Below are 11,771 nucleotides of genomic sequence, written 5' to 3' on the forward strand. Positions count from 1 at the left end.
TCAGGGTTAGAATTAGGTGGCACATACCATTAGTTAGCTGCATTAATAATGAAATCAGTGGGACAATAGTCAGACAAACACGTGTGTGTGTGTGTGTGTGTGTGTGTGTGTGTGTGTGTGTGTATACTGGAAAGGAAACTATTAGCAAAAGAATGGTGCACGCACTCAGTCAATATGATTCCGCCCTCTTATCACCCTGTCTCAGATCACAGTGGAAGACATCTTGTATCTGAAATGCTCCTCAGTGCTGATCTCCTAAACATTAAGTTTAACCTTAATTTATTCAGATTGATTATTGTATTTCCTCACAGACTCCTTGTATAGATTTCCCTTCTGAAAACTGTGGAGGCTACTAGAAATGCTCCTGCTTGCAATGCTACTCCTGTTATCAGTTACGCTTGACGTGACCAATCCCACAAGAGGTATAACACAGACACTTTTTTTTAAATTTATGATAAATAATGCTTAGATAGACCTAAAGGACCCCTGGAATTATATTTTATGTCATCTATGCCATCTACATCATTTATGTCATCTAAATTGACACAACATGATATAGTGTAAGAAGAAGAAGGCCGACAGTTTTTGTAAAGATTTCTTTAATCTCTTAGGTCTGACATTAAGGCAGCTAATGCTAGTGCTAAGAGTTCAGAGATCCTCCTGATGCCGCATAAAACTACTAAAATATACCTATAGTTTTCACACTTCTAGATAAAGCACTCCAGTTGGCTGTGGTGCAACCTAGCAAAGGCAAATGATAAAAAAATGGGACTAAACCATGATTGTACACAAAAGAAAATTAAGAGATTTGGAGAGTGGTGTAGTGGTTAGCGCTGTCGCCTCACAGCAAGAAGGTCCGGGTTCGAGCCCCGTGGCCGGCGAGGGCCTTTCTGTGTGGAGTTTGCATGTTCTCCCCGTGTCCGCGTGGGTTTCCTCCGGGTGCTCTGGTTTCCCCCACAGTCCAAAGACATGCAGGTTAGGTTAACTGGTGACTCTAAATTGACCGTAGGTGTGAATGTGAGTGTGAATGGTTGTCTGTGTCTATGTGTCAGCCCTGTGATGACCTGGCGACTTGTCCAGGGTGTACCCCGCCTTTCGCCCGTAGTCAGCTGGGATAGGCTCCAGCTTGCCTGCGACCCTGTAGAACAGGATAAAGCGGCTACAGATAATGAGATGAGATGAGATGAATTATTATATATATATATATATAAAATACACACATATACATACACACCGGCCACTTTAATAGGAACTTGTTTTTGATTCTAAGTTCCATGTTCTTGGCTGGCAGGAGTGGAACCCAGTGTGGTTTTCTGCTGTTGCATGCTGCGATGCTTTTCTGCTCACCACAGTTGTACAGAGTGATTATATGAGTTTCTGTATCATTCTGGGCAGCTTAAAACAGTCTGGCCATTTTCCTCTGACACCTCTTATCACAGGATAAAGCAGCTACAGATAATGAGATGAGATGAGACCTCTTATCACCAAGGTGTTTTCACCCACAGAACTGTCACTCACTTGATTTTTTTTTCACCAATCTGTGTAAACTCTAGAGACTGTTGTGTGTAAAAACCCCAGGAGATCAGCAATTTCTGAAATACTCAAACTAGTCCATCTAGCACCAACAGCCATAGCACAGTGAAAGTCACAGCGATCACAATTTTTCCCATTCTGATGTTTGAAATGCTGGCAACTTTCTGTTTTAGCCAGCATTAACTTTTTCAGCAGTTTGTGCCACAGAAGCCCTTCTGTGGGACTGGACCATATGGACTAGCCTTTGTGCCCCATGCGAAACAATGAGCTTTCGACACCCATGATCCTGTTGACAGTTCACCGGATGTCCTTCCTTGGACCACTTCCTTGGCCCCTTGTCAAAGTCACTCAGATCCTTACACTTTCCCATTTTTATAATATATTATATAAAGGGAGGAGGTAGATTTTTAAAGTGCTAATTAAATCCTTAAGTTATTCATACAGCATCAGTGATTTGTAGTATATACACCATACCAGTCAAAAGTTTGTGCACCTTTACTCATTCATAGGTTTTTCTGTATTTTGACCATTTTCTCCACTGCAGAATAATACCGAAGACACCAAAACTCTGCAACAACATATGGAACACATATGGAATTATGTGATAAACAAAAAGCAGTTAAAAAAATCATATTTTAGATTCTTCAAAGTAGCCACCGTTTACCCCCTTTTTTCTTTCCTTTCTCTTCCCCTCCCCTTCCCCATCTCCTTTTTCTTCCCCTCCTACCCCCTTCTCCTCACATAATCGTTCAAAACGATTTGCACATCCAAAAACGCAGCAAAACCTATCCATACTGATCAATAACGACTAACTTGGCTGAATGAAGCACTACAAGCTTGCCCCCTGTCATGGCGGTGTAGTTACCATTGCTATGGGGTCACGTGATGGTGCAAAGCCTCTATTGCATGTTATTTTTCAGCAGTCCAGTTTTTGTGACTCTGTGCGCATTGTAGCCTCAGACTCATGTTCTTGGCTGACACAAGTGGAACCCAATGTGATCTTCTGCTGTTGTAGCTCATCAGCCTGAAGGTTTGAAGTGTTGTGCATTCTGAGATGCTTTCCATCTCAGCGCAGTTGTAAAGAGTGCTTATTTCAGTTATGATAGACATCCTGTCAGCTCAACTCTAGTCTAGTCTGATCATTTTCAGATAACCTCTCTCATTAACAAGGAGTTTCCACCCACAGAACTGACTCTCACTGGATTACTATTTTTTTTAATTGAAAAAGATGTATATAAATTGTTGTGTGTAAACATCTCAGAAGATCAGCAGTTTCTGAAATACCCAAACCAGTCCATCTGTTACCAACAATCATGCCAAAGCCAAAGCTACTGAGATCACAATAATAAATAATAGAATAATAATACATTGTTCAGTGAGTGTACATAAATAATACAATGATATAACAGCAAATAGATTAAAGCATACTATGTTTTTTAGGATATGCCTTAAACTGTAGTGTCCTTGATACCTGAAATGTTTCTTACGCCTAAGTCACTTCCTTTTTTTCTGTAGATGTGGCTCCTGAGGAGCGAGTGCTCAAAGTTTTGCTGAGAATCGCCGCACAGCCCACAGCTGAACCTCTGGCATCCAAACTCTCATTTCGTCTCCCCATGGACATGTCCAACCCATGGCTAAGTGCACGAATTCCCCGTATTTCATGGTGGTGGCATCCTGAAAAGCCTCATCCTGAAACTAAGAGGAGGCAGAATCTAGCATCATATAATCTCAATTCATTCGGCCTTCGCTATGGGAAGTGAGATCAGGTTTTGGCTACAGAATGGATTCTGCTACCATGATATGATTATTGTCATTTTCTGCTGAATTCTTAATTATATTACGCTTGAACATCTCTCACTTTGTCTGATTTGTCTATTTTGATAGCAACTTGTAGTGGGATGTCATGAATAAGGATAAAATCCAATAAACTTTATAATCTTTGATAAAATCCTATGTGTGCATTTTTATTACCTCCATCAGCTTTGTTGGAGGAGGTCATATTTTCACCTCCATTTGTTTGTTTGTTTGTTCCCAATGTAACGCAAAAAGTATTGAACAGATTTTGATGACATTTTGAGAAAAGGTGAGCCATAGACCAAGGAACAATTGATTAGGTTTTAATACAAATCTGAATATATGGCTTGACAGAGGTATGCACTTTACTGAGTGCCCTTCTAGTCATTAACTGTTATGTTTGTGCAGAGTGGACCATCTGAAAGAGGAAAGATCTCAATAATCATAATAACAGCAAGCTGATTTGTCATACTGTATGTGTGGTATTAAAATTTTCATCAATCATAAAAGGCATAATAATATAAAAACACATTTTTAAATATGAAAAATGAAAAAAGCAATATATTGGTTCGCAAATTTAATCTGCACATCATCACATTCATTCAGATTTGTCAGATATGTGGGTACTGGTCGTGAGATATGTATTTGGTGTTTAGGGTTTTATCTTTAACAGATCTAATTTCATTGCACAGAGTTAGCATAATATCTGTGAACAGTATATTTTAATGGTTGTGGGTTTTTTTTAGAGAATTAATTATTTTCAAGTTAAATACAGAATGATCATCATCACTTATTCAATGTTTAATTATGCTATATACTGTAATTCTATGTTATTTAGTTGCACATAATAATGTAGTTATATGTAGAATGCATGTGACTGATGAGAGCATGCAGGAGGGAGGAAGCCCCTCTATATAGTGAAGTGCTTTTTGCTGTTAACTCTCAGAATGCCTCGCCACAACTTTCCACTGATCTGAGTGCGCATCTATATCCATGCCAAAGCAAATGTGCTTTATATAATAATAATAATAATAATAATAATAAAAGAAGATTTTTAGAACATTTTCCAAAAGGTTCTTCAAATGTTGCTTGGGAAATGTCTGACACAGGCGGGAATATTTCCAGCAGTTCATCAGGTAAAACTGACGAGAAAGTGCATTCGCTGTTTATATTTATATCATATTTGTATTTGTTAGTTTCTCGAAAAAGAACAGAAAAAATAATATTGTACATTTCATTATATTATTTTGTCCATAGTTTTATGAATTTCTATATCTTAAAATGACACGTGTGTGATTTTCTTCCATGTGAATTTTAGCACCGTCTCTTCTGGAAGCACATCATAATCTTGAGTAAGAAAAAATCATGTCAAAAGTTTAATACATCATTAATGGATAGTAGATGTTTATGTAAAGAGTATCATGATAATTGTCATAAAATATATTGAATTAGTAACGATCATTAATCTTAGTCTTGATTTATTTTTCTGCCACCTAATTGTGGAGTGTATGCTTTTTTGTTCAATTTCAGCCTAAAGCCATTACTGTATTGTGTCATTTGTCTCCTTATCATCGTAACTCTTCTTCTACTGATCATGTTGTTCAAAAAGTCCTGCAAAAAATATGACAGTGAGTAAAAAAACTTAACTGATCTTACTACTTGTAATACTTTTATCATGACTGCTAAAATACTGACTAAAATACCAACAAGATTATGCTGATATTAATTCAGAACTGTATTGTTTATACTGTATATTATCTCTTACACATGGTTTGAATAAACTCAATGGATTAGAAAGTTTAAGAGCAGAAAACCCCCCATCTAATTATCATATATAAATAAATATTAGCCTGAAACTCCTCCAGCCATCCTAACACACACACACACACACACATATATATATATATAGGGCATCTGAAAAGTCTGGATCCATCAGCAATTATTTATTTCAATACAGATATTACAACAAATGCTCAAATTGACGGGCTTGGATTTCGTGACACTTGGGTATATGCTGAATACAAGAATACTGAATATTTTTTAATGTATCAGAACTGATGTTATGACATGCAGAAATGATTTCCTCCTCTAGTGCAAAGATTGTTCTGGGCTGAATCCGATATATGAAGGATCTTGTCTTACATACATCAGAATGAGTTGATTATTTTCTTGTTGGTTTTGAGCCATCTTGGATCTGAAACAAAATTAAGAAAATTATTTCATCTACAGTACAGCAAACTAAGACACACAGAGAGGTCTAAAATTCTGAGATCACACTGAAAACCACTTTGAAATTCAGAGATTTTTTTAATTTAAAATTGGAAATAAGCACAGCTTTAGAATCTGAAAAAAATATATATAACAAAGAACTGAATAAATGTAGCATGATACAAAATTCGGAGAAGGAAGAGGCCATACGACAGGGGAGGATTAAGTAAGTTGAAGCTAAAGATTTTATCAGAAAAAAAACCCCACGAGCTTCTGTACATTTTTGTACATTTATAAATTTTCATGAATGATAATTATCACAAAAAGGTATTCAATATTAGGAAATATATCCATATTCTGCATTATTTCTGGATCACTATGTAAATGTAAGCAGTTTTATGATGCTGATGTTTAGTACAAATGTTAATGCCTTTGGACAAAAGGTCAGACATTTCTTGAGTCTTATCCCTTTCACTGAAGCATGAGAAGGCAAGATTCTACTATTTAATCAACCTGATACTGATGATTTACTCTGTAATGGAAAACTTTGCATTAAATTAGACAATAATGCAAAATAAAAGCATTTTCTTTAGTTGTTTCAGACTCTGGACCCCACTGTATTTTTGCACATGTATTGTTCATGATGTGTTCTTAAGTGTGATACTGAGAAAGTTTTAAACTTGTTATTTCTGTTACTTTAGTAGTGATAATAAATTTTCTAGTTGTAGAGAAAAATAGCTATTCACATTTTTTATATTTATTGATTGGTTAAATTTAGATTTAAAATAGACACAAAAATTTGGGGTTTAAAAATGAATTTAGCGAGAATTCTAGGGTCAGCACATGTAATACACAATGCATATAGACCAGTAACACAGTTACAATAAATGTAATGTAATAAAATCAAATCAAACACTGATGATTACTTTTCAGGGAAGGTGTCTGACTCAAACATTGAAGGAGGCACTTTTCGCATGAATGATCTCAAAAGTAACTCAGACCTTGATGATACTAATAATGACATCACTAGTCATTCAAACAACTTGCAAACTTACAGTAAGGACAATTCTACAGATTCTTACTAATCTATCCAGATTAAATGAGTTTCCTTTGCTTAACCATGCTTTATTTTGTCTTAAAGCTGCATGCAGTGATGATTCGTCCTCTACTAGTTCTGAGTGCTTGTGTCAACCTGTAAGTATTATTATTATTATTATTATTATTATTATTATTATTATTATTATTGGGGCAGCACAGTGGTGTAGTGGTTAGCACTGTTGCCTCACAACAAGAAGGTCCTGGGTTTGAGCCCAGTGGCCGGCGAGGGCCTTTCTGTGTGGAGTTTGCATGCTCTCCCCGTGTCTGTATGGGTTTCTTCCGGGTGCTCCGGTTTCCCCCACAGTCCGAAGACATGCAGGTTAGGTTAACTGGTGGCTCTAAATTGACCGTAGGTGTGAATGTGAGTGTGAATGGTTGTTTGTCTTTGTGTCAGCCCTGCGATAACCTGGCGGCTTGTCCAGGGTGTACCCCGCCTCTTGCCCATAGTCAGCTGGGATAGGCTCCAGCTTGCCTGTGACCCTGGAGAACAGGATAAGCAGCTACAGATAATGGATGGGTTATTATTATTATTATTATTATTATTATTATTATTATAATATCACTTTTCTGTGGTATACTCTTTCTTTAACTACATGGGAAACATCTTTACTTCACTTTTATTATTAACATTTTTTAATTATTCTCAATTACAACTACACACACACACAGACATTATATATATAATAAAAGAGAGAGAGAGAGAGAGAGAGAGAGAGAGAGAGAGAGAGGTGGAGGAGGATATCATGTGGTCGTGCAAAGATATGAAGATTATCTTCAAGTGAATGAGTGAAATATTTTTCAACACAAGAAGATAAATGTCATATGTTCGCACCACCATGTGATGTTCTTTATATTATATGGACATTTATGGGCAGCCATAAAAAAACCCAAATACGCAAATAAATCAAAAGCATTTTAATTTTCAACTGGTTCACCATTTTGACAATGCGCATCAAGTCAGCGGGAAAACACTGGGAGTGATGTCATCGGAGTGAAATATCGGAAATTATTATACATATGGGCCACTTTTTCCATGGAATAAAAATATGCATTATATTCCCTTCTAGTGGGTTTATTGATGGCATGCAATATTTTTTATCATATTGCTTATCCTCCATGTTTTACACCACTCTCCCCAATGGAGAATGAGTGTGCAATATTGTTATAATATTGCATGTTGTCAAGACAACATGATGCTACACATCAGAGCTCATGCGAAGATCCAATGACAAAACTTTTCTGCTGCACATGCACAGTACTATTTCTTTGTCGGCTGGGAAAGAGAGAAGATGAAGCTAATTCAGTGCACGGTTTAAGCACTAAATAAATAAACTGAAACTAAAGACATGCTGAACACCCGAAAGGCTATCATAACTTTATTATATATTCTTCACGTATATTTACAAGAGAAAAACATAAACATCGACATCGAAGAACTGGAAAAGAGACACGTTGGAGGTGTGAAACTTCCATGCTAGCGAGTGACTGTTTGTAAACAAATATGGTTGCGAGGTTTGCTTCATTAAAAGTAGAAGATTTTAAGAGAATTTTGGCTGCCAGTTTGCTCTGTTGTGTGTATCTGTCAATGTTGATTTTAAAAGTAACTAAGTAAATTACACAGGGATAATAATAATAATAATAATAATAATAATAATAATAATAATAATAATAAGATGACCTGGCGACTTGTCCAGGGTGTACCCTGCCTCTCGCCCATAGTCAGCTGGGATAGGCTCCAGCTTGCCCATGACCCTGCACAGAATAAGTGGTTACAGATAATGGATGAATGGATGGATGGATAATACTAATACTACTACTACTATTAATAATAATAATATTTGGCTTGACTGTGCTAGCATTGGCCTATGCTAGCATTGGCCTTCGTTAACACTACACCGGCTAGAAGGTAACTGGACTGCTGCGCTAACAGCACCGAGTTGTGGGTAAGCTCACATTGGCCTTCGCTAATGCTGCTGCTGAATGCTACACTGATTAGAAGGTAACTGGACTGCCGCGCTAACAGCACTGAGTCATGGGTAGGCTTGCATTGGCCTTCACTAACACTGCTGCTGAATGCTACACTGGCTAGAAGGCAACTGAACTGCCATGCTAACAGCACTGAGTCATGGATAATCTTGCATTGGCCTTCAAGAATGCTGATATGAAGAGAGTGTGTATGTATAATAATAGCAATATTGGCTGGCTTTCTTTCATGGTCTATCAGATATATTCCATTCAGCTACTCGTCCTCGACTTGTTCAATATCATGCTGGCTGAATGGGATATATCTGATGGACCATGAAAAAAAGCCAGCCAACATTATTTAAATACTGTATATCATGCAGGTCTGGGATGCATTTCGTATAAAAAATAAGACTTTTTCAACATGAGAAGATAAACTTCATATCTTCAAGCTAACTTGTGATTTTCTTTTTCTTTTATATATAAGATTTGATCTTACTATTCAAGTGAAAATATATTGAATATGGCCAAATATCTCTCATATTTCTTATTATGAGATTACTATCAATTAAACATTTTATTTGGCCTATTTTAGATGCTTTTACACATTTCAAGCTTTACATTTTCTTACTCTGCTGAAAAAAAGAAAAAAAAGATCTGCTAATAGTACAAGATTATTTCTTGAAATTAGTAAATGTCTAGAAAATGTTTAATATTCATATGCCTGGATTACTGTAATCTTATAATTGGAAATGCTATATATATTTGTCTATATTCAAGATATTTTCATATTTTAGTCACTTTTTGCAATGCAATACAAATATACAAATATAAAAATATAATATCACCAGCTATATCATGTATTTCGACATTTCTTTTCCAGTATGGAGATAAACCCAGTGACAATAACCAGCAATACCTGAGTTTGAAAACAAACCTGCAAAGTGCAGACTATGCAAATAGGCAAGGAAACTCCACCAGTGCTCTAGATTATGAAAAAAAGAAGCCAAAGAAAAACCGAGATTATGTTAACATAGAAGCACAACGGAATATGCCTTTAACTAAGGGCAGAAGAAGCAAAATTGAGAGGCATCAAGGAGACCAGGATGAGAGTGAAACCAGCAGTGAGAGCAGCAGCGACGAGAGCGATGACAATTCTGTAAATTACAGCACAGTTGTCTTTAAAGAAACTACAAATGTCATCCAAAGAAAACAGTGAAGCTGGTTTTCTGCTTCAAGAAGTTTTTAATAATATTTCATTTGCGCTTTTTTTTTTTTACTGCATTCTGCTAACCTGTCAGTCAATAATCAGATATACCAGCTCAAGCATGACTTAACAGCATGCTCTAAAATGACTGCTTTTATTTTCAGGGCTTTTGTGTATGAGGTATAATGTGAATTTTCACCATATATGGCAAAAGAAACCTAATTTTACATACAAGATCTGAGAATGTTGTATGTGATCTGATAAACATAGACTGCGGTACTGATAATTATCATAATATCCTGTTAGGAAGGAACTGCCGTGTGCAGTAAAGCAGGGTGGAAAGATCAAATACTTGTTTTCAGTTTCTGTATTTTTGTGTGCTAGTACTTAGTCTATTTCATACACTGAGTTTTTTTGTGTGCTTTTTTTTTAAAATATGCAAATATTGCCATTTTTATTGTCAAACTTGTTATTGCTACACAATGCTAAACTTGTACACCAAGCAGTCAGCCATATCAGTATGATGTTTTAACAAATATATATATGCACCAGTTTAATTTAATTTATTTAATCCCTTATTTTTAGGGTAGTGTACTGGAGTTTTCATGTTAAAAGTACATTTGGGTTTTTGCTTTGGGGTTTAATCTAGTATGTTTTTTTTTTAACTTTTATTGTCAGGGGCCTCACATTCAGTTTCTGATCACTGACAAACACCCCATTTTTCAGACTGAATACTTCATATAGAAAATACTATAAATACCTTCTAATATTTTTATTCGAAAGTTTTGGTAGGTACTACCAAATATATATATATATATATATATATATATATATATATATATATAGATAGATAGATAGATAGATAGATAGATAGATAGATAGATAGATAGATAGATAGATAGATAGATAGATAGATAGATAGATAAAAGTGGGGACCACATTCACACAAGTTCCAATGTTCAAAAACAAAACAAAAAAAAGGAGGAGGGGGGATCTTTCCTGAGTTCCCTCAATATTGGGAACCTGCAATGGAAACATGTTGAAAGAGTAAAAAAGGATATTACACTGAATAACCTTGTTGGATTTTGCTAGCAAAATAAATGAATGCAATATATCTTAACAGCACCAAGTCAGGATATTCTTGATTGTGTATTTGTCTAAATTGACCATCCCATATTGCATAAGTTGTTCATTCCAAAGGTATTAACTCTCCTTGAACATCTTGAAGAATAGACATTGCTCTGCAATTTTTAAGCATGTTACAGATATTAAGAGAACAGGGAGGGAGTCTGACAGCTAAATTCCCATGAATCTGAAACTAACGATGAGTTCCACATGTGTAATATAGATGTTTCTGTTGTTCCTGAAGTCCACACTTAGCAAGTTGTTTTTGTGGCCGCAGGCAGACAAGTCAAGAATTTCCCCTTCTCTAGGCAGACTCATCATTGGTGGTTAGGAGTCTAATCACTGTGGTATTATCCATAAACTTGATGATATTCTTGTAACACAGGCTTGGGTGAACAGACTGCACAGCAGAGCACTAATTTACCAACTTTGAGGAATTACCACGCTTATTATCAGTGTGACTGATGTCCTGTTGCCAATACGCCTGTGACCTATTCAACAGGAAGTCTAAGGCCAAGTTTACATTAGACCGTATCTGTCTTGTTTTCTTCGCGGATGCACTGTCCGTTTACATTAAAACGCCTGGAAACGCCGGGAAACGGGAATCTGCCAGCGTCCACGTATTCAATCCAGATCGTGTCTGGTCCGGTGCTGTGTAAACATTGAGATATGCAGATACGCTGTGCTGAGCTCTAGCTGGCGTCGTCATTGGACAACGTCACTGTGACATCCACCTTCCTGATTCGCTGGCGTTGGTCATGTGACGCGACTGCTGAAAAACGGCGCGGACTTCTGCCTTGTATCACCTTTCATTAAAGAGTATAAAAGTATGAAAATACTGCAA

The 11,771-nt window shown here is 36.4% G+C and overlaps 1 protein-coding gene across 1 annotated transcript; it reads left to right on the forward strand.

Moving 5' to 3' along the window:
• Positions 1–4,263: 4,263 nt before the first annotated feature.
• LOC132874478 (uncharacterized) lies at positions 4,264–10,922 on the forward strand. Its single transcript, XM_060910684.1, has 6 exons — positions 4,264–4,463; positions 4,646–4,679; positions 4,858–4,955; positions 6,469–6,591; positions 6,677–6,729; positions 9,479–10,922. The coding sequence occupies exons 1-6, from the start codon at positions 4,424–4,426 to the stop codon at positions 9,812–9,814; spliced, it is 684 nt and encodes a 227-aa protein (XP_060766667.1). The 5' UTR covers positions 4,264–4,423; the 3' UTR covers positions 9,815–10,922.
• The last annotated feature ends 849 nt before the right edge of the window (positions 10,923–11,771 follow it).

The sequence above is a fragment of the Neoarius graeffei genome, chromosome 26 (genome assembly GCF_027579695.1).
Source record: "Neoarius graeffei isolate fNeoGra1 chromosome 26, fNeoGra1.pri, whole genome shotgun sequence".
NCBI classification, from domain to species: domain Eukaryota; kingdom Metazoa; phylum Chordata; class Actinopteri; order Siluriformes; family Ariidae; genus Neoarius; species Neoarius graeffei.